A 23,474-nucleotide genomic window follows, 5' to 3' on the forward strand; every position below is an offset into this window, starting at 1 on the left:
GGTTGCAGTGACCAGATCTCTTTTATTAAGCACAGCATGGTTGTGGCCGAACTCTAAGGCTGAGGAGCTGGGCCAACGGGGCCAACTATATATACTTCAGGGTTCCCGTGCAAGGACCCCATTGGGCCATTCAAACCAGCAGGGGGCCTGTGATTGGAGCAGGCCAGCAGGGATTTAGATCCTCCTGCCCATTGGTCCTGAGTCTCCAAGCTCAGGCCTAAAGGCTCCAATGAGCCAGGCAGGAACACCATTCATAATACATTCTTATCTGGTGTGTGACCCCACCCCGACTGATCCAAAGCAAGCTGGACATGGGGGTGTTTCAAATTAAACAAAGCAAAGGAAGACAGTAGGTTTTAGGGGCTCAGAAACCTTGGCCTCAGCAGCAGCTGCACTGATGAGAGAAAGAGGTGTCTTCTGATTCCGCTCCAGAGATACAAGAGCAGCCCTGGACTTGTTTGCCAGAGATAAGCGGGAACAGAAGATCCATTCTGGGCTATTAGACCTCCCTCCAGTGGGTGGGTGGGCGGGGGCCAGCAGAACTGAACCATCTTGGCGCATGATAAATGGGCAGCATTTTATCAGTTGAGAGAGCAGAAAAGTCATCTGAGTGTGGGGAACAGGTTGGGCAAACTGGGCTCTGCAACACATCCAAGTTATGACCACTCCCCCCCCCCCCGCAAGAAACTGCTGGACTCCCAAAGTATTTCATGTCCTTTCATTCATGTCTTTCTTCCAACATTCTCCTCTCCTCCATTTTCTCCTCCCCAAAACTCTGGGGGGCAGGTGGGGCTGAGAGTGTGTGTGATTGGCCCACGGTCACCCAGCCAGCTTCCCTGGCCCAAGTGGGGATTTGAACCTGGGCCTTCCAGATAATAGCCTGCCACTCTTACCATTACAACACCATGGCTACCCAAGTGCCTGTCCCGCCACGCACAGTGCTTCCTGCGGATCCCCAGAAAGGCAGGCAATGGACTCTGTGGCTCAGGCTCCAGAAGAAGCTCTCAAGCAAAGGAGATCTGCTCACGACCACAATGGAGGCAGCACATTATGCCTTTGAGAAGTGGGGCTCCTGGGGGAATAGATGGATTCCTTCCCTTCACTCTGTGCAGCTACTAGAAAAGGAGGCAAAAAAGGAGAGAGCTCTCAACAATGGATGCCCTTGAGCTACTGGGAGGAGGGGGGGAGAGCATTGGGATAAGAGTGACACTATCAAAGCATCAGGAGATTACAGGCTCAGGATGAAGGAGTGGATGAAAAGGTTTTAGGGAACAGAAGCTATAAGTGCCCCTCAGCCTTTTTATGACATTAGGACATCAGAAGAGCCCTGCTGGATTACATCAGTGAAGGTCCAACTAGTCCAGCATCCTGTCTCACACAGAGGCCACCCAGTTCCTCTGGAGGGCCAACAACAGGGCAGAGAGGCTGAGGCCTTCCCCTGAGAAGAACATCAGAAGAGCCCTGCTGGATTAGACCAGTGAAGGTCCAACTAGTCCAGCATCCTGTCTTCTCATACTGTGGCCAACCAGTTCTTCTGGAGGGCCAACAACAGGGCAGAGAAGCTGAAGCCTTCCCTTGAGAAGAACCTCAGAAGAGCCCTGCTGGGTCAGACCAGTGAGGGTCCTTCTACTCCAGCCTCCTGTCTTCTCATACAGTGGCCAACCAGTTCCTCTGGAGGGCCAACAACAGGGCAGAGAGGCTGAGGCCTTGCCCTGAGAAGAACCTCAGAAGAGCCCTGCTGGATCAGACCAGGGAGGGTCCATCTAGTCCAGCCTCCTGTCTCACACAGTGGCCAACCAGTTCCTCTGGAGGGCCAACAACAGGGCAGAGAGGCTGAGGCCTTCCCCTGAGAAGAACATCACAGGAGCCCTGCTGGATCAGACCAGGGAGGTTCCATCTAGTCCAGCCTCCTGTCTCACACAGTGGCCAACCAGTTCCTCTGGAGGGCCAACAACAGAGCAGAGAGGCTGAGGCCTTCCCCTGAGAAGAACATCAGAAGAGCCCTGCTGGGTCAGACCAGTGAGGATCCATCTACTCCAGCCTCTGTCTCCTCACACAGTGGCCAGCCAGTTCCTCTGGAGGGCCAACAACAGGCCAGAGAGGCTGAGGCCTTCCCCTGAGAAGGACATCAGAAGAGCCCTGCTGGATCAGACCAGGGAGGGTCCATCTAGCACAGCCTCCTGACTCACACAGAGGCCAACCAGTTCCTCTGGAGGGCCAGTACCAGGGCAGAGAGGCCGAGACCTTCCCTTGAGAAGAACATCAGAAAAGCCCTGGTGTAACTGGGCCTCATCAGCCGCCAGGAGGAAGACCTTTACTGGCTCTGGCCTCAGAACACTTGATGTGGTGGAAACTGCTAATGCAGAAGTTGCAGCCCCACCACAGCAGAAAGCAGGCACCCCCTGGCTCCACAGTGTGATGTGGGATGCCCTCAGACATCAATTGCAGAAAATAACCCCTCCCCCCCACATCACTGCAAGAGCAGGAGGATGCAAAAATAAATGTGGTGGGCAACAGAAGGGGAGGGGAAGGAGAGCCAGAGGAAGCAAGTGGGGAGCTTCCACCACCACCACCACCACCTCCTGCCAGGTTTCTGCTGTTTCTAACTTAAGTGTGGGCATGAAGGACCATTCATTAGCCTTTCGTCTCAGGCTCTGCTAGGACAATCCCCGGTGTATGGCAGGGAGCTGCCTCCCTCCCTTTCTTCCTTCCCCCCTCCCTTTATCTTCCTTCCTCCCTCCCTCCCACCTTCCCTCCCTGCCTCCCTTCCTTCTGCATTTGAACCAGTGCAAAGCTACCCAGCCAAGATCACAGGTTCAAAGCTCCCACCTGTACCAGCCCTTGGAAGAGGACGATGCAGGTACTGTGAGGAGTAATAATAAATAAATGAATAAATAAATAAATAAATTTTCCAGGCCATTTCCCAAGAGTGGGGCCAGCCAGAAATATCCCCCCTCAATGTTATTTCTTGCTTTGCTCCAGTTCTGCTCCCATCATTCTGCAGCCTGGTGAGAGGTATCATGTCCCTCCCCGTTTTGGGGCAAATCTCGCATGCCATGCTTGCCGAGTGGCAGACGTAGACTAACTTTGATTGCAAAGGGGTAGCCCTGTTGCAAAAGATGCCGGGCCCCTTCAGAACAAACAAGTCCACTTCCTCAGATTTGTGGGAGCCAAGTTGGGGGAGATGATACGAGGGGAAGGAGGGGAGGAGGCATACAGGCTGAAGTCCATCGCGAATCTTTCAAGTGTAAATCTGTGGAGCTGGTAGAGAGGTTAGGTGTCAATCCAGCTGTAGAACTTCAAAGTGCGATTTCTCTGTATATCTGACATAGAATTAGCAGTTATAAATAATGGATGATGAGAGAGGTCAGAGGTTTGAACAGATGAGCAAAGTGATAAGTTTAAATGGAAATGTACAGGTCCTGGTATAAAGTTATAGTAAGAACAGCCAGTCAAAATCCCTACAAAGTGGCTACAAAGAGAGCCATTAATGACTAAGGAACTCCAAGACTCCATTTAGTCCTGGGTGATGGACAGAGTGTAATATTGGATGCATTCTAATCCAGCACTTTCACATTTTATATTCCCTTGGAAGTTATTTTTTATGTCTAGAACAGTGACTTTCAGGCCTGCAATAGTCTGTCCAGGAAGATACAAATGTCTTCCCACTGGCTTCTAGATGGTGTGATTTGCATTCATGGATTCTTTCACCTCTGGACCAATCTGTTTGTCCAGTGTAGACAGCAGAAGGGTGCATGAGGGCACAGATGTCCCCTAGTCCGCTGGATGATGGGCCAGTAAATGAACACAACCCCACAGGGTTTAATAGTATCAGCTACAATGAACTCAAATTGGACATGAAAAGTTGGCATTAAGGCCTGAAGCTGGGTTTGGTTCCTGGGTTTGTGGCTCTGCTGGGTGTGGCAGGGGGAGGGTGGAGGAGGGTGGAGCTGAGTTTTCCTTTCTCCCTTTTCTGTTGGGGAGGGCGCTTTTCCCAGGGCTGTTTTTGCCTCTCAGACCGCTTCTGCTCTTTTGTTGTGGAGAGATGGGGGGAAGGCTTATTTGGCTGGGGCTCAGTTATGGTGGGCAGCGTGGGGTGGGGGAGTGGCTGCTGTGGGGCATTTGGGGGAAATGGCTGCCCTGTGTGTGTGTGTGTGTGGCTTTCCTGTGATCTTTCCCAAAACTTTGCTTTGCTCCAGCTCAGGTTTGAGAAAGATGGGAGAAAGGACCCTAGGGGGTGCAGGGATGTTGGCAGAACCACTTTGCACAGCACTGCAACCAGGGCAAGGAACAAGCCGCCTTCCTGCCTGCTTAGCCCTGAGGCTAACTAGCAGAGCCTCCAGGGGGTCCTGAAGTGCTAAATGCACTTGGCCAAGGGCTGGAGCAGGCAGGTGGGGGGCCTGCTCACAGCACAGCGCAGCTGGTGAATCTGATGCCAGAAAGGGGGATGTGGGGGGTGCCCCCAGGCCTCCCTCCCGCAGGATCTCCGCCTGCTGTGAGCCTTCGCTGCCCCTTCCGCTGAGGAGGGCAAAGTGGGGAGGAGGCTCCACCCCTCTAAAGGGAGGGGAACAGACCATATTTCCCAGGCCTCTTCTTTTGACATCCCCTTCCAAACCTGCTGCGCCCTCCGGTTAATCAAAGAAGCCGCGCGTTGGCTGGGTGTGGGGGGGCGGGGGATTGTGCTGTGTGTTTGGAAGGCCCTCCTCAGTCCCGGTGTGTGGATCAGATCAGAACAGCTTGGATGAGCCATCTGGGGGGAGGGAGGGAGGGACAGGCAGCCAGCAAGCAAGGACTCCCCCCCCCACTCCAGACTCAAAGGAACGTGGAGGGGGGGCAGAAGGCCTCCTTGTGGGACACGCTGCAAGGCCCCCCTCCCAGGGCCAGGCCCAGACAGCAGCTGCTCTTGTTGAGGGGGGGGGGAATAAGGACCCCTCCTCACCACATCTGGCCTTCCCCCCTCCTACTCCGCATCTCCACTGCCCAGCCACCGTTTCTTCACCTCAAACACCAGAATGGCCTGGCTAGGTCAGTGGGAGAGCTTCTAGTGTCCTGGCCCCACTGGTGGACCTCCTGATGGCACCTAGGTGTTTTTGGCCACTGTGTGACACAGAGTGTTGGACTGGATGGGCCATTGGCCTGATCCAACTTGGCTTCTCTTATGTTCTTCTGCCTGGGGCAGTGATGCTCTGTCTTCTTGGTGCTTGGTGGGCACCATGGGAGGGCTTCTAGTGTCCTGGCCCCACTGGTGGACCTCCTGATGGCACCTGCGTTTCTTGGGCCACTGTCTGACACAGAGTGTTGGACTGGATGGGCCATTGGCCTGATCCAAGATGGCTTCTCTGATGCCATCTGCCCCTCCACAGACTTGGTGCCTCTGTGCCTGGAGGGCATTGGTAGGGCAGCCCCTCCTCTGCCCTTGCTGGCCCTCCCACTCCTTTTCTAGACGGGCCTCCTAGGGATAGCGCCAGGAGGAGACGTCCCTGTTCCAAGCCAGTCGGTGCTGCAGAAGCCCCCGCCCCACCTGCCGAGTCCCGGCTTGGGTCCCTCCCTGGGGGAGGCAGCCTGCTGTCCTTCCGCCTGGCGGGGGGTGGGGGGGCTCATTCCCCAGGCGAGCTGCACCTGCTTCGATGTCTTCCTTCATGCCATGCCTTGCTCAAGCGGAGGGAGGGGGCTCCCGGTGCCAGCAGGGAGGGGGCAGCAGGGTTCCCTAGGAAGCCGAGGGGGTGGGGGAAGCACAAGGGCTTCAAGAGCATCTCCGTTAAGGCAGGAGGCCGCGCCGCGCAGCAGTTCAGGCAACCCCGATCCGCGTTCTGTTCCAGAAATGCTTTTACTCCCCTTCTCAGCAAAGGGTTCCCTTCAGCCCCAACTCCCCAATGTCTGCGATCCCTCGCCTGGCACAAGAAAGGGAGAGCGCCTCCTGCTGGCCGCACTAAGGCAGCATTCCCCGGCAAAGGCAAGGGAGGAGGCGGCTGTGGCTGGGCTCACACACAGTGTTTTAGCGCCACGTAAAGGGTTCTGAGTGTGCCCAACCCAAACTCCCTCCGGTTTCCCGGCAAAGAGAACCGTCTGGGTCTCATGATCACAGGTTGATAGGGAGTGCTCTCCCCAATTCAGTTTTTTGAATGAGAAACTGGGGACAGAGAATCCATTTCTTTCTCATAGAATCCTAGAGTTGGAAGGGACCTCTAGGGTCATCTAGTCCACCCAGTGCACAATGCAGGAAACCCACAAACACCTCCCCCTAAATTCACAGGATCTTCATTGCTGTCAGATGGCCATCCAGCCTCTGTTGAAAAACCTCCATGGAAGGAGAGCCCACCACCTCCCAAGGAGGAAGCCTGTTCCACTGAGGAATCACTGTAACGGTCAGGAAGTTCTTCCTGATGTTGAGCCAAAAACTCTTTTTTAATTTCAACTCATTGCTTCTGGTCCTACTACCTTCCAAGGCCACAGAAAACAATTCCACCCCATCCTCTCTATGACTTGAAGATGGTGATCCTATCACCTCTCAGCCGCCTCCTCTCCAGGCTAAACAGGCCCAACTCCTTCAGCCCTTCCTCATAGGACTTGGTCTCCAGACCCCTCATCCTCTAGATGACAGCCCTTCAAGGACTTGAAGATGGTGACCCTATCACCTCTCAGCTGCCTCCTCTCCAGGTAAACAGGCCCAGCTCCTTCAGCCCTTCCTCACAGGACTCGGTCTGCAGACCCCTCACCATCTTCTCTTCCGTCTTCTTGCATTTGTCAGAAGTAGATCGATTCCAGAGCTGCCTGGTCCTTGTGGCCTGGCCCAGGAGACCAGGCAGAGAGCACCCTGATTCTTGCAGCAGGCGGCTGCTGACGCACTCCGCTTGCCTCCTGGCCCCAGCTCTTTCCATCCACATTCTTGCCGTCTGCTTCTTAAGCGCATCGTTACCTTTGGTGCTGCTGTGGTGCTTCTCACTGGCTGGCTGCCTGGAATGCAGGAGTTCAAAAGGCAAGGGAGTTCAAGAGATCAGCAGGTGGGGCAAAAGAAATGGCCGCTGTGGTCTTGCTGTGCAAAAGGGGACCCAGGAGGTGTCGACACAAGAGCCGACCCCCGAAGAGCAGGGCCCCCCCTGCTGTTGCTACCAAGTCTGAAGAGGAGCCTCTGGCCCCACCAGCTGAACTTCAGAGCTGGCCTCCACCCTTCGTGGGTTTCCCCCAGAAGCAAAAGAAGCAGATGATTCTGGGCATCAAGAGGCTACCTGCTCTCCTGCCAGCCTCCCCTGTGGACTCCAGAGCACCCGTGGCCAGCCTGGCAGCAGCTGTGGAACTCCCTCCCACCTGGCAGCAGCTTTGCGGAGAGAAGCACCCCCCTCCTCCCCCCAGAGCCCTTCGTTTCTCCACCCTGAGGCACTTTGTCACTGGCCAGGGCTTGTGCGTGTGCCATGAGGGCCCCATCCTGTGGCTTTGTTGGAGAGAGGTCTAATGACGCTCTTTGATGCTACACTCGGCTTTTATTGGATCCCATTTATCTATTTTACGATTCTTGTATCTTTAAGTGTTTTGATATTTTGATCATCTGGAAGCCATTTGGGGAATCAAGCTGAGAGAGGAAGATGCTCTTTTCAATTAATCAAGCATTCAAGGAGGCCGGTGTTGGGCCCAGGGACTGACTGCATCACACTCACGTCAAACGGGGGTCAGTGTGGGGGCTCCTTTGCCCCGAGCCAGTGCCTTGGAGCTCCCCCTTCCCCAGAGTCAATCTCTCTTAGGCTCAGTTTGGTGTAGTGGATAAGTGCACAGGCTCTTATCTGGGAGAACCGGGTTTGATTCCCCACTCCTCCACTTGCACCTGCTGGAATGACCTTGGGTCAGCCATGGCTCTCGCAGGAGTTGTCCTTGAAAGGGCAGGTTCTGGGAGAGCTCTCTCAGCCCCACCCAGCTCACAGGGTGTCAGTTGTGGGGGGGGGGGAGATATAGGAGATTGTAAGCCGTTCTGAGTCTCTGATTCAGAGAGAAGGGCAAGGTATAAATCAGCAATTCTTCTTCTTCAGTGGGATATTTTCCCCTGGCCCTGTTCAGCTACTTGAGGAACCAGCCACAAAGCTCTACCAAGCAAAGGCCTCATTCTGGCAAGATTCATGGCGTCAGCTCAGGGACTGAGCAAGGCTGCGGAGAGACCAGTGCCTCTTTTGGCACAACCAAAGTGGGAGCCACATTTCTGTCTTGGAAAAAGGAGTGTGAGAGAGGGGTGGGGGGGAGAGAGGGGGAGAGAGAGGGAGAGAGAGATCTGTTGCCTTCCTTTATTGTGTGGATTCTCTGCTCCTCCTCCCTGAGAGCCCCACAGATCCCCCGGCTCTGGCCTTGCAGGGAATCTGCTGGTTCCATCAACATTTGCCTGCTCTCTGATTATCGCCCCCTTCTTGCCTGGTGTTTACGCAATTAATGGCAGCAAGATTACGATTTGGTTCTTAAGAGTAATGAGATAAAGCGGCTTTTGCCAAGGAAACCGCAAGCTCTCCCTTCCATTCCTCCAACACCTGGAGCTTTGGCGAGCTTCCAGGACATGTGGGCATGGAAGATGCTGTCTGGAGCTGGTAGCTGCCTTTGGATGCCATCTGGCAACATGTGGAGAGGAACCCACTCTTGCCCCACAGTGGGAGCTGCTGTGAGAGGGCTGGGCAGTCCAAGTGCCCCCAGGCGGCCTGCATTCGGTCACTCACGCTGAGGGACGTTTAGAGCAGGCGTGAAATTCCACACAACAAATGAAATAACAGCCTGTGGCTGGCTTCAGTTTTCTGGGGGTCTCTGGGGGAGGTGCCATTCAGTGGCCCTAACTGAGTTGTCCTTGTGCACACACATGCATACACCCTCCTGGAAAAGGACAGGGTGCCTAAATCTTGGGGTGAGCAATTGACCCAACTTTCTTTGCTGGCTGTGATGTCTCTTGAGGCCAGCCTCAGATCGATCCTTTCCTCACAGCTGATCAGATACTTTCGAACCTGTTCCCTTCAGGGAGCAGTTTCCACACTGACTTTGGGCTGCTGAAAGACCACATGCACCACAACAGCTTCTGGGACCTGTTCTCAGCCATCCCCCGAGACTGGGGCTGCTGAACCACTCAGCGGCCTGCTTGCTGCTGGGGTATGGATGAGACTGGCCCCCTTGCCCAGCTGCAATGAACATAGGAACAGAAGAGAAGCCATGTTGGATCAGGCCAATGGCCCATCCAGGCCAACTTTCTGTGTCACATAAGAGAAGCCATGTTGGATCAGACCAGTGGCCCATCCAGTCCAACACTCTGTGTCACATAAGAACAGAAGAGAAGCCCTGTTGAATCAGGCCAATGGCCCATCCAGTCCAACACTCTGTGTCACATAAGAACACAAGAGAAGCCCTGTTGGATCAGGCCAATGGCCCATCCAGTCCAACACTCTGTGTCACATAAGAACATAAGAGAAGCCATGTTGGATCAGTCCAATGGCCCATCCAGTCCAACACTCTGTGTCACAAAAGAACATAAGAGAAGCTCTGTTGGATCAGGCCAATGGCCCATCCAGTCCAACACTCTGTGTCACATAAGAACACAAGAGAAGCCCTGTTGGATCAGGCCAGTGGCCCATCCAACACTCTGTGTCACATAAGAACAGAAGAGAAGCCCTGTTGGATCAGGCCAGTGGCCCATCCAGTCCAAAACTCTGTGTCACATAAGAGAAGCCATGTTGGATCAGGCCAATGGCCCATCCAGTCCAACACTCTGTGTCACATAAGAACATAAGAGAAGCCCTGTTAGATCAGGCCAATGGCCCTTCCAATCCAATACTCTGTGTCACATAAGAGAAGCCATGTTGGATCAGGCCAATGGCCCTTCCATTCCAACACTCTGTGTCTCACAGTGGCCAAATAAACCAAGTGCCATTAAGAGGTCCACCGGTGGGGTTAGAAGCCCTTCCACTCCCCCCCCCCCAGCACAAGAATACAGAGCATCAGTGCCCCAGACAGAGAGTTGCAACAATAAGCTGTGGCTAATAGCCACTGACAGACCTCTGCTCCAGATGTTTATCCAATCCCCTCTTGAAGCTGGATATCTTGTAGCCGCCACCACCTCCTGTGGCAGTGAATTCCACATGTTAATCACCCTTTGGGTGAAGAAGTACCTCCTTTTATCAGTTCTAACCCGACTGCTCAGCAATTTCATTGAATGCCCACGAGTTCTTGTATTGTGAGAAAAGTACTTCTTTCTCTACCTTCTCCATCCCATGCAGAATCTTGTAAACCTCGATCATGTCACCCTGCAGTCGACATTTCTCCCAGCTAAAGGGCCCCAAGCCTTTTAACCTTTGGCTGCCAATGGGCTTCCCCACAGGCACCAGCAGGGGAGAAGGTGCTCTAAAAACCTTCCCCAGAGGCAGTGCTGGGGCAGGAGGTCAACCCACATCACTGCTTAAATTTTAAGTGCGCCAACAAAACTTTTTTCTTGACACCCCCCTCTGCAGCCTTTTAGGCTGTTGCTTTAGTTCCATTTGTGTTTTGCATTGCTGCCTTCATGCCTTTTAGGTGGCCGTTTTGCTGTCCTTATTCTGAGTGTCCCTTGGCAGATGTCTGTCTTCTAAGGAAAAGCCTTGCCTGCCTTGGAGGAAGTGGTTGTGGGGGGGACGGGACGGGCAGAGGAGCTGCTTTCTGGGCAACAGACTGACCAGCCCTCCCTTCGCCCCCTGTTCTCTTTGGCCCATCTCAGTTAACCCTGAGTGGGTGGGGTGAGGCAATCCAGTGCTCCCCTTCCAGTTTGGGGGATCTTTAACTTGGAGGAGCCTGGAGCATCCCTCTCCCCTTGGTTCTCTTGGCAATATGATGCCCTTCTCCCAAGGAGAGCACAGGCTGCACTGGCCGTCAAATCTGAGACATTAAACACTTGGGCAGAGTCCTGGGAGTTTTGTCTTAAAGACTGCATTCCAAAAAGAAAAGGCAAAGGTAGAAAGAGTGCTGAATAACTTGCTTGAAGCAGAGAGCAATGGAGAAGATGCTTTCAAATTCAGTCATAGAATCCTAGAATCCGAGAGTTGGAAGGGACTTCTAGGGTCATCTAGTCCAACCCCCTGAACAATGCAGGGAACTCACAAACACCTCCCCCTAAATTCACAGGATCCTCATTGATGTCAGATGGCCATCTAGCCTCTGTTTAAAAACCTCCAAGGAAGGAGAGACCACCACATCCCGAGAAAGCCTGTCCCACTGAGGAATTGCTCTAACAATCAGGAAGTTCTTCCTAATGTTGAGCTGGAAACTTTTTTGATTTAATTTCAACCCATTGGTTCTGGTCCTACCTTCTGGGGCCACAGAAAACAATTCCACCCCATCCTCTAAATGACAGCCCTTCAAACTTGAAGATGGTGATCATATCACCTCTCAGCCACCTCCTCTCCAGGCTAAACATCCCCAGCTCCTTCAACCTTTCCTCATAGGACTTGGTCTCCAGACCCCTCACCATCTTCATTGCCCTCCTCTGGACCCGTTCCAGCTTGTCCAGATCCTTCTTAAAATGTGGTGCCCAAAACTGAACACAAGACTCCAGGTGAGGTCTTACCAGAGCAGAGTAAAGCAATACCATCACATCACGTGATCTGGACACTATACTTCTGTTGATACAGCCCAAAATTGCATTTGCCTTTTTAGCCACCGCATCACACTGTTGACTCATGTTTAGCGTATGGTCCACTAAGACCCCGAGATCCTTTTCGCAGAGACTGCTGCTAAGACAAGTCTCCCCCATCCTATAACCATGCATTGGATTTTTCCTACTGAAATGCAGAACTTGACATTTCTCCCTGGATGGATCCCTTGAAGGGGAGTCACAGTGGAGCTGGTGGGAAGGCAAGCTAAGCTGCCTGCACTCCCAGTGAAAGGAAAGAAGCCACGGGACTGGACAGGAGCAAAACATGCCCTGGGCGAACTGTTCCACAGGGTACCCAGATCCCTACCAGTGCTAAACTGAACATGCCCCTAGTTGGTTTGACAGTTTCTGAATCCATCCGTCTGTCTGTCCATCCATCCATGCCCTGCATGGCAACACACATCTTTATCTCCGTATCTGGATGCTTCACTCCCTCCTCTGATTAGGGAATCGGGACCAAACAGTTCTAGGAGGACTTTGCCTACTCCAGAGCCATTAGCAGCAGGGTTCTCCAGGAATTATCTATTCAAGGCTGCCTGTCAGCCCAGGTTCCTCGTCAGATTCTGGAAGATCAGCAGGCTGAGCCTCGGCAATGTTCAGATGGGAGAAGTCTAGGCAGGCTGCGGGAAACCACCTTGACCTCGAATCAACTAAGGGGACACCATATGTCAGCTGCGACTTCACCGGCAAACAAACACACCTTTAAATCTGAGAATACAAACAAGCTATATGTGAGGACAAAGGGTACCTTTAAGGAAGCTTAATTCTGGTTATCAGCTTTCATGTGCAGGCGCATTTCTTCAAATACGTAGGTGTGAGTGCTGTTCTTTCTACTAAAACCAGCAAACCAGACTGAAAACCTTCAGAGAAGTTATCTTTTGTTGGAAAAAGAAATAGTTCTCTTTAGTATGCGAGTCATTCAGAAGCACAGAAGAAAATTAACCCCACAGCTACTGCAAAAACAAGTGCTAAAATGATCCGAGTTGCTAACATGGCTTAATCGTATTATGGAGAGCAATATTTTAAAAAGCAAAGCAGGTTTCAGTTCTTGTCTCTCTGCCTTTAGGGATTATCAACAATCCCAAACCACACAAGCCCAGAAATCTCCCCTGAGCTTCTTCCAAGACTTCCATGCAGAGAAATCTGATTTGCTTCTCGTGGTAGTGCATTTTAATAGAAAAATACCAGACATCTTTTTCTAAACCTCTTCTCTCTTAATCATGTGATTACTATCTAGAGACGTGCTTGGTTCTTGATATGTCAGTCCAGGCAAGTGCAAATGAGCCAATCACATGAGTCCCATCTGATAAAACAATTTGAACTCTTAGCCGCTATTAAAGAGCAATTGATCCCACGTTTCTTAACCTTTTCAATTCACTTCGATTCAGGTGGGTAGCAGAACAAAGCTGGGATCCAGCCAGGCACCAGTAAGACCAACGATGTCCTATTCTGGGTAGAAGTTCCCACTGGATTTCCATTCCGTGCAGCTTAATATGTTGCCTACCATGAGGAAAGATGCAGGTGGGCGGCCATATTGGTGGACTTCCACATGGAAGCTTCTACCCAGAATAAAACTTTGTTGGTCTTAAAGGTGCCTGGCTGGACTCAGACTTTGTTCTGTTTCAACTAACCGTCAAAGATTAAAGTAACCTTAAGCAAACGGAGTACAGTTCAGTGGACAGTGGAAGAGTGCGCAAACTCTCTGTTAATGTACAAATCAGCAAGAATTTAACCAAACCTATGGAACAATGGCAACTCGGGACCTGTAGAAACCTGTAGCAGTTAACAGCCAGTCTGGTGTAGTGGTTAAGTGTGCAGACTCTTATGTGGGAGAACCGGGTTTGATTCCCCACTCCTTCACTGGCAGCTGCTGGAATGGCCTTGGGTCAGCCACAGCTCTCGCAGGAGTTGTCCTTGAAAGGGCAGCAGGGTGTCTGTTGGGGGAGAGGAAGTTAAAGGAGATTGTGAGCCGCTCTGAGACTCTGATTCAGAGAAAAAGGCGGGGTATAAATCTACATTCTTCTTCTTCATCATCAGACTAGTTTCTGGGAGATCCAGGATCAAGTCTCCACCAGAGCTATTGAAGCTTGCTAAGTGACCTTGGGCCAGGCACATGCCAGTAAAACTCAGGAGTGATTTCACAGATGCTGGAGGATTTTCAAAAGCTCAATGGTTTTATCATGGAGTTTTTGAAAATAGAAGCAGCCAGGCCATTAACAAACAATTAAAGGAGCTCCAGTCCTAACACCATTCCTTCTGGGCTCCACTGCTCACTTCCCCCTGCTGCAAGAACTAACTTCTGCTCTGGGCTTCCTGCTGCTCCACTAGTTTCCACTCCATGCAAGGAACTGTCCTCTTACTCCTGCCTGCCGGGTCTCCTCAGGAGCCTTTGGAGAGGAACTTTGCCCTAAACTGAAGCCCCAAAAGCTCATTAAGGACCCTGCTGGGTCAACCAGCTGCAAGGGCTAATGAATGTGTGGTGAGGGAGAGGGTTGCCAACTCTGGCTTGGGGGACTCCTGGAGGTTTGGGGGTGGCAGAGTTTTGGGAAGGGAGGGAGTTCATTAGGGATGTGATGCCACAGAGCCCCCCCTCCAAAGCAGCCATTCCCTCCAGGGAACTGTTCTCTGTCATTAGAGAGCGGACAATTCTGAGAGCCCTCTAGCCCCACCTGGAGTTTGGGAGCCCTGATGGGGCACTCACTGGCCCCTTGCCAGTTTCCACAAGGTCATCGGAGCCACTGGCTTGGAGCTGGTTCCCCTCATGCCAACCATAACTGGAGTCAGGGCGCAGTCCGCCTTGTGGTGTGTTTGCATGCATGCGGCCTCTGTGTAGAAGCTGCATCCCCCAGCCCCCTCCCCCCCGCCCTCCCACAAATCCATTCTCCACAGGCAGGCATGCTCTGCGGAGGAGGCAGAGAGCGTCAGGGGGCTCAGAAATACAGGGGGCACCATCCAAGCACATTGAAGGTGCATCAGCTCACCCATTTTGAGCTGCACAAATAATTCCAGGGGGTGGCTTCCTTCTCCCTGCCCCTTCCAAAGCACATGGGAGAGTTCTGCATCAGGCCCACTCAGCCCCTTCTCGATGGCACCATCCTGGCTAAATGAGCATGAGGAGCTGCGTAGGCTGGAGTATGCACGGAATGTGCCAATGACTCCGGAATCTAGTGGGCACATTCAAAACCACTGAGGCAGCTGGTGAATAGCCCACTGAAGCCCCCTTGGCACAGACATTCTGAGGCTTTTTTTATGCTAAAAGAGAAGCCTGGAGAGGGTGCCCCCCCCCCGGGCACTGCCCCCTGATCAGCCTGGAACCATCACAGCTTCTTGCCAGCTTGGCTGCACTCCCACCTTTAAGGCAGGGCAGCTGAAGGGAAGGGAAGGGCTCTCCCAGCTCCTGTGTTCTGTGGAGGCGACTTCTGAAGTTTCCTTCCTCAAAAGGCTCTGCTGCTGCTGCTGCTGTGCTCCTGTCCCACATCTGGTCCCGCTCCAGAAAGTGGGGGGGGGGTTTCCTAAGGCATTTCGCTGCAGCAGAATGATGTAAGCAAACTTCAGACCCCAACAGAATTCCACCCTGGCCGGAGAAATGGTCTGGGAGAGGCCCCCATCTCAGATGGCAGGCAGAAATTCGGAGCTGGCCGCCATTAGCAATATGCAGAGCTTTTTTTTGTAGCAGGAACTCCTTTGCATATGAGGCCACACACCCCTGATGCAGCCGATACTCCAAGAGCTGACAGGAGGCCCTGTGCTAAGAGCTCCTGGAGGATTGGCTAAATCAGGGGGATGTGGTCTCGTATGCAAAAGAGTTCCTGCTACAAAAAAAGCCCCATGATGGCCTTGAAAGGACAGGAGTCTGAAACACACAAACTAAAAACAAAACCTTTCTTGGAAACCACATTTCTCTTCTGCACTTGACCCTCTGCTGGAGAAGACTGGTGTCTTCCTGTTGCACTCACTTCCTGCCAACGATTCCCTCCAGCTCAGGTTGCTTCTCACAACAACCCTGTGAGGTGGGTCAGGCTGGGAGAGGAAGAGGGACCCAAAGCCACCCAGGTGTGTTGTGGCAGCAGGGACTGGACCCCCTGGCCTCTCTGAGCCTGCTCCGGCAGCAGGCCGGCCCTGGCAGTTCCTGCTGCTTCACCCAGAGAAGGCCTGAGGCTGCTTGGCCAGTCCCTTCCTCTGCAGAGCTTCTTGGAGCATCATCAGTGCAGCAGTTGCTGCTTCCCAGTCCTCCAGACAGGAGCTGCTTCAGACCCTCCTGGTTCCCTCTGGAGAGAAGAGCAGACAGACCAAAGCAAAACAAACATTCTACAAAAGCATTAGGGTTTGTAGAATCTTTCAGGCTCAAGTGCCGTGTTCTACTGGAGAAAGTTTTTCTTCCAGACGTTTCGTTCTCGGCTGCAGAGAACATCCTCAGTGGCATTGCAGCCGGAGCAGGCGCTCTGACCTTCTTGGCATTCTACAAAAGCATCTGGCCAATTTTTGACCACCAGCTTTATTTGATGTACTCCGCTCTGAGCCCCCAATGGGGGGACGGGTGGAATATAAATAAACTAATAATAATAATAAAGACAAGTTTATCTTTGAAATGTCTTTCCTTCTTTCCATTCCAGACGTGCATGCTGGGGAAAGGACCGGCTCTTCTAAAATGTCTCCCCCCCACCCTGAGGAATTCATGAACAGCACACTTCTCAGAGAGAATGCCAGCTCCAGACCCCCCACCCCAGGGAGCCTTGTCCAGTCAAGAGAAGACCCCGCTGGCCATCTGGCTGAGAGAGCCGCCTTGTCTCAGAGGGAGGCCTTCCCAGAGGCAACTTCTTCCTTGCAGCTCCCTTCTGACAGGAGGCAAATGCCCTCCCCTAAGGAAAAGCCCCCCTCCACGAAGCAAGAAAATGCATCCCGGAAGCACCCGAGGCTCCGGACAGCCACTGCCAGAGCTCCCAAAGCAGCCGCCCATCCCAGCATGCCAAACTCCAGGCTGTTTGTCTCTGTGGAGAGTCTGGACACACCTGAGGACACCCTCATTGCAGCTCGTGCAGAAAAGCCCACCGTGCCTGAACTGACCCTCTGGGGCAGCAGGAAAGGAGGCCGTGGGGTGACTAGCCACTCCCCCCTCCAGATCTCCCCCTTCACAGCCAGCCCCATCACTTCCCAGGCCCTGCCCCCTGGGCTGGGAGCTGCAGAGCCAGCCATGGTGGATGCCAGGGCCCGTCACCAAGAGGAGGAAGGCAGCAGTCTGGTGCCCGTCCAAGTCAAAAACACCACAGAGGAAGAGCAGGAGGAGGAGCAAGACCCAGCAAAGGGAGCATCCTTTGAGGAGGGCCAAGGAACCACCACCTCCACCATAGTAACCACCACTGTGATTTCTACAGAGCACTCGCCAGGTAAGGGCTTTCTAATCTGCCTTTTTGTCACTGCTCATTTGCAAACCAGGGGTGAGAAGTCCTGGGCATCCAGTCCAAGGGGAGCCCTCCTCTGCCAAACCCTTGTGCCTTCAACTGCTGCCACACGTGGGGTGGGCACTAACCTGCACCTGCTCTCCCTCAGGGCCTCTTCTGAATCCCCATGGCGAGGAGGGCAGGGCGTGCTCTTGTGCTCCCGGCCCCCCAGCTCAGCCTGGGTTGCAGTGCCTTCTGTGCAGGGGGGGCAGGGGGTGGGGGTTGCTGCCAGCACTAGCATTTCTAGCAGCGGCTTAACTGTTTCGTGATGTCACATTTGCTTGTTTTTGAGAGCTGCTTTGGATAGCTTCAGGAGAAGCAGGGAAGAAATAGACAGGAGAGAGGTGACAAATGACAGAGTGTTGGAAAGCAAGCGATGCACATTTCAGACCTTATAGAATTAACTGTTGTTGATTACCAGAAAAGACAGATGTGATGTATTGGAACTTAAACCCAATTAGGAACTAAGCAGGAGTCAAGTCGCACCTTATTCCCTCATCTGAAGAAGTGTGCTTTTAGCACACGAAGCTTACGTTCTGAATAAAACTTTGTTGGTCTTAAAGGTACAACTTGATTCCTGCTTTGTTCAACTGCTTCAGACAAACACGGCTGCCCACTTGGATCTACCAATTAGGAACTGCCTCTTCTAAACCCTGTATTGGCCAGCTGGCACCTTGGGTGTGAGAAGCTCTGATGTTACTTGCAAGCTGGATTGCCTGTTTTCCTGTCTCAGTGTTCTCTAGGTAGGAGAAGCAGCTTAACAAAGAGTTGTAAAGTAGCCAGGAGCAGACGGGAGGTAGATGCAGCATGTAGAATGCAATGTTTATTTCTTCTACTCCCAAGTACCTTTTCCTGATACTTTTTGCTAGTAAACTTTATTTCTTTCGATAAGCAATGCTCTTTGACTCCTTTATGCAAACTCCTCGCCTCTAATTTAAACAACTATCTCAACAGAGAGCAGAGAAGGGTACGAAGGCCCTTAATTTGGGGAGGGGGGGCTGAAGAACGCTTGCTCTCCACTCAGCCCACGGGCTTCAGCCCTTCTGGGATAATGCTGGGGTGTTCCTCGGTAGGTCTGAAGGGCCCAAGTCATTGACGGAACCTTTGTGGTGCTATGGAATGTTTACAGACATTCTAAGGGTGGTGAATAAAATGGCCGTTGACCCTGTGGGGGAATTTAAAGTGCAGGCGGGGAAAGATGGCACTTCGGATGTCTAGAGCAGGGATGTCGAACTCATCTGTTATGCGGGCCAGATCTGACATAAATGAAACCTTATCGAGCCAGACTGTGTGTGTTCCTATTTAAGATTAGGTAGCAGATATATAAACTTTTAAAAGGACACAGACAAACACAACTAAAGGGTTTTTTTAAAAAAAAACACCTTAAAACATGCTTAAAACATTAGCACTTGTTGGTATTAAAGGTGCTTTCTTTGTATCTCTCCCTTCATGGGATCCAGGGAACTGGGCAAAGGAAGCTCTGGCTCTTTCCCTCCCTCCCCAGAATACCAGGAGGGGGAGGAGCCTCAACCAATGGAGAAAATAGAGGTTTTGCTCTGTAGCTCCTGAGCAATTGAGCAAGCCTTGCAAAGCAAACTGAGATGCAGAAGGAAGCAAGAGAGAGGGAAGAGGAAGCAGATGACAGCCAGTTGCTTGGGGGCCTGATAGGAGCCCTCCAAGGGCCTGATTCAGCCCCCGGGACATGTGTTTTACACCCTGCTCTAGAGAGAATTGCAATGAAGCGCCGCTCTCCGAAAGGCAGCTTCCCCTGCTGGGCGGTTGTCATCTGCGGAAGGAAAGGAAGGAGGATCCCTCTGCCCAATAGACCTCCCTGGAGAAGAAGCTGGTTCTCATAGGGGGGCTAAGAGGAGGGGCCGAAGTCCAGAGTCTGGCTTGCTAACCCAGAGTTTCCCTCCAGTTCTCTGCGGCATGAACTTCTATGACCCAGAGGGATACATCGACTCGACAGATTTCCCTCCACTGCCTCGGAACAACTTCCTGGAATGCACTTACAATGTGACGGTCTACACTGGATATGGGGTGGAGCTGCAGGTAGGAAGGCTTTTGGGGGGGGGGCTGCTGCTGAATGGCGTGGGGGCACCCCCTCCTGCCCAGGCACACCTCTCAGATGCTCCACTTCAGCGAGACCCCCCCCCCAAGTCTGGGTCCCCCCCCCCCACTGCCTTTGCAAGCTCTGAATGGGCCGTGCAAAGCAGCCCAGGGTTCAGAAGGGCCTCTGGGTGCCCCCAGTGTGGCTCCCCCCTCAGCCCCCACTCTGGCCCTCACAAGAGGATTGGATGCTGGTGGGCACTGGAGAATGCTGTCTCTTCTCTTTTTGGGAAGAGCTGGTCACAGGAATTCCCAAGCCCAGAGATCGCCAAGGAATGTTGGGCCAGAGGGTTGGCTCTGGCCACCCCCTTCCCTGACCCAGCTCAAGACAGGATGGAGCAGGAAATTAGCCTTCCCCCCACTCCCCAAGCCCCCTTGCTGGCTCACTTTGCTGAAGCTTCTCCAGACAGCAGGAAGATCCTTGAAGCTGAGCTGGGTTTGCCAACTCACTCCTTCCTGACTTGCCACAAGCAAGCCAAGGAGCCTGCCTGGCTGCTCTTCTGGCTCAGAGAAGGCCTGCCGTGGGGGGAGGAGGGAGCAGTGGGAGATGCAGCGGGAACAGGTTCAACAAGGAAGGGAGAAGAAGGGCCATTCACAGAAGCAGAAGAGACATGAGCAGCAGTGCCAATCCAGAGTGCAGCATTTGGGCACACCCCATAAGCTGCCAGGCTGCTCTGACCCACCCCCAGCAGGCCGGAGGGACAGGCTCTCTTGGCCAAAATGAAAGGGGGGCAGAGCACTGCTGGGTCTTGGGTGCAGGGCCTTCTCCAGGGGCTCCGCAAGCTTTTCACAGGAGGTTCTGGGAATGCCAGGGGTACGGCCCTCCGTGGGAAGGGCAGCGTGGCGGGGAGGGGCACTCCCAAGGCAGGGACGGGGACTCCTCATAAGCAGTGATCCAGGGAGAGCAGTGGCTGGAGCAGCAGTGGATTTGGCGGCGGCAGCTTTCGTGCCAGGAGCTCCCACCGCTGTGTGATGAGAGGGGTCACCCTTGCCATATCGCGCCTGCTTAAAGGATTAAAATGAAAGGGAAACTGTTAAGCTGATTCCAGCACAGGCTGCAAAAGGGATTTCCTCCTTCCAGGCAGGCAGCGGCCTGCAAGAGCCAGCCCCAGCACAGCATCTCTCTTCCCCCCACTCCCTCCTCTGGGGTCTGAGGCCAGAGCCCTCTCATAGGGCAGAAAGGCGGGCTCCGTCCTGGGCAGTTCTAAAGGCTCCCGGGCCTCATCTCCAATGAGACAAACCCCTCTTGTTCATTCAAAAGCCTGTGCTTTGAAGCAGGCTGTGTCGCCTTTGTTGGATTGTACGAAACAAGCACACAAGACAAACACACTCAAGCCCCTCTATGGGAACAGACTTTGTGGAAGTCGGGTGACTCCATCAGAGGCGGTGCAAAGGGGGTTTAATCAACTATCCAGGATTTAAAAATTTCAAGCACAAGCACTTTTCTCCTTTTAGAAGCTGGATGCACTTTCATTTGATACAGACTGCTAGTGGCACTTCAAAATCTTCTGGAACCTTTCAGAACTTATCGCATGGATATGTGGCTTTGGAACTAAGATGGATGTGTACAAGCAGGGAATGAACTTGGCAGTCCTTGGACATTGTTTACACAAATGAGATGGTTATAAATATTTATTGAAATGGCACATCCTTTATTTGATAGTTATTAATTCATGGTGTTTCTTCTGCAATGTATCCCTAGAGACAGGGCAGGATTAAAATGTGCTAAACAGAGAGATAGCTGTGCAACAAGCAAGATCCCTCAAAGTCTGGCAGGATCAGCCCTGACCTGGGTAGCCCAGCTGCAAGCCCAGTGGTCTCCTCAGATCTCGGAAGAGAAGTTGGGTCAACTCTGGCAAGAACTTGGGTGGGAGACCTCCTGGGAATACCAGCAGCCAGGAGGGCAGGGGCAGGCTCTATTCAGCCACCTCTCTGAATATCCTCCAGGCTCCCAGGAGGAGGCAGTCACCAGAGGCCACCATGACTTCCAGGTGCGCGCACACATGTGCAAACAAAATAAAGAGCCAGTTTGGTGTAGTGGTTAAGTGTGCGAACTCTTATCTGGGAGAACCAGATTTGATTCCCCACTCCTCCACTTGCAGCTGCTGGAATGGCCTTGGGTCAGCCATTGCTCTTGCAGAGCTGTCCTTGAAAGGCCAGCTGCTGTAAGAGCTCTCTCAGCCCCACCCACCTCACAGGGTGTCTGTTGTGGGGGAGGAAGATAAAGGAGATTGTGAGCTGTTCTGAGACTCTGAGATTCAGAGTGGAAGGTGGGATATAAATCCAATATCATCATCAAACACACAAATACAAAAAAAAGTTTGCAGCAGTCTCATGAATATATATTACATATAAATACACGTGAAGCTGCCTTATACTGAATGAGAGCCCTGATCCATCAGGGCCAGCCTTGTCTCCTCAGACTGGCAGGGGGTCTCCAGGGTCTTTCCCATCCCCTCCTGCCTGGGCCTTTTCGCCAGGGATTGATCCTGGGACCTCTTGCATGCCAAGCGGATGCTCCCCACTGAGCCACGGCCCCACCACTCCCCCTGTGACTGCGCTTGAGACCTCCAAGGCCTTCAGCAGCCTCAGCCCCACGACCTCTTTTCCCTCCCTGACCTGCAGGTGAAAAGTGTCAACCTATCCGAGGGAGAAGTCCTCTCCATCCGCGGAGTGGACGATGACAACTTGGTGATCTTGGCCAATCAGACGCTCTTGGTGGAAGGCCAGGTGATCCGGAGCCCAACCAACACCATCTCGGTTTACTTCCGCACTTTCCCAGAGGACGTGGTTGGGACTTTCCAGCTGCACTACCAAGGTACAGGTGCTTCTCTTGCAGTCAAGATGAACTCCCTCATCCCAGAGCTTGGGGGAGAGCTCTGTCTCTCTCTGTTGCCATGCTTCTGTGGAGGCCTGGGCTGCTCTTGCAGGGCGACGAGGGGACGGAGTCTCCCACACAGCACAAAGCCCTGTTGTGCAAGTAAGGGAAGAGAAGAGAACACAGCAGCATGGATTCCCTTCTGTGCTGGGAATGCTTTCGTTTTCACCAATGGGAACATTGCAAATGTGACTCCCACACCTGTAGTTGTCAACGGTGCCCTCGGATGAGTGTGGAGGGCAGGCGGAAGAGAGCAGAGCATCTGCCAAGAAAGGGATTGGCGTGTTCTGCAGAAAGAAAGCAGGAGGGAGAGGCAGAGCAGAGCAGAGAGAGCTCTTCTCATTTCTGCCCTGCCCGAGCCCCTGCCCCGCTACCCAGGGTATCATGGGGGGGGGGGGGATTTGGCTCAAGGAGGCCCAGCTGGTCCTCGCCAGAAGGCCACAATCCGGCCGCTTAACAGACTTCATGGAGTTGTTGTGAGGCTAAAATGAGAGCACCATAACCCAGTATAATGGAAAGGCAACTACAGTAACTGGATCCAGCAAACAGCCTCCTGTTGTCAAAGATCTGTTCCCAGCATGTTCAAAACCTCCTTTCAGAAAAGCCAACAGCAGCTTGGGAAGGTTCAGTAAACAGTCAGCCCAGGGCACTTCCTGTGGAGTGGGTGGGGGCGAGGTTTGGGACCACGGAGCAACCACCGAGCAGTCCCTGCTTCTGGCCAGCTGCAGGCAGCACCTTGAGGGGGCAGGTGCTCAAAGCGGAGCCCCCGGAGCCCCTCCGGAAGAGCAAGGGGACCCTTCAGCTGCTGCCTAGGAGCAGGGAGACAGGTCTGGACTCCAGTGGGCAGGCTGCGTGAAGCCTCAGGCAGCGGTGTCACTTCTGGGTTGTGAAATTCCTGGAGGTTTGAGGGTGGGCCCCGGGGAGGGCCGGGACCTCAGTGTGTGTGGGGGGGGGGGTACAGTGCTAGAAAGTCTACCCACTGAAGTTGCCATTTTCTCCAGGGGGGCTGATCTTCATCATCTGGAGATCAACTGTGATTCCTGGGGAACTCCAGGCCCCAACTGGAAGTTGGCAACCGTAGTCCCACAGCCTGACTGGTTCTGACCCCTGTCCGTGCAAACAAGAACCAGTGGGCAGTGAGGCTGCAGTCCCGGCTAGGGCAGGGGATTGGATGAGGTGCCCTCCGGAAAGCCAAGAGGCCACCACCAGCCTGAGCTCCCTTGCTCTGAGAGGCAGAAGGCAGCGCTCTCTCTCTCTCTCCTCACCCAAAGGCAGGGGCAGGATCTCCCCCAGTGCCTCAGGCCCCCAGGGCACAGAGGCTCTTGAGAAGCAAATGAATGGCTCCATCTGGCTCCTGTCGGCTGAAGGCTTCTTGGCCGGCAAGCTACTTTCTTGTTGTTGTTCTTTGCTCAGC

At 53.2% G+C, this 23,474-nt stretch overlaps 1 protein-coding gene across 1 annotated transcript in view; it reads left to right on the forward strand.

Moving 5' to 3' along the window:
• The first annotated feature begins 14,720 nt into the window (after positions 1-14,720).
• Positions 14,721-23,474, forward strand: part of SEZ6L (seizure related 6 homolog like) — a 29,392-nt gene continuing 20,638 nt past the window's right edge. The window contains exons 1-4 of the mRNA XM_060249190.1: positions 14,721-14,802; positions 16,249-17,019; positions 18,992-19,119; positions 21,802-22,000. Of these exons, the coding sequence (XP_060105173.1) occupies positions 14,721-14,802; positions 16,249-17,019; positions 18,992-19,119; positions 21,802-22,000 (1,180 nt within the window). The remainder of the gene's footprint in view (positions 14,803-16,248; positions 17,020-18,991; positions 19,120-21,801; positions 22,001-23,474) is intronic.

The sequence above is a fragment of the Heteronotia binoei genome, chromosome 11 (assembly GCF_032191835.1).
Source record: "Heteronotia binoei isolate CCM8104 ecotype False Entrance Well chromosome 11, APGP_CSIRO_Hbin_v1, whole genome shotgun sequence".
In the NCBI taxonomy this organism is placed as follows: Eukaryota; Metazoa; Chordata; class Lepidosauria; order Squamata; family Gekkonidae; genus Heteronotia; species Heteronotia binoei.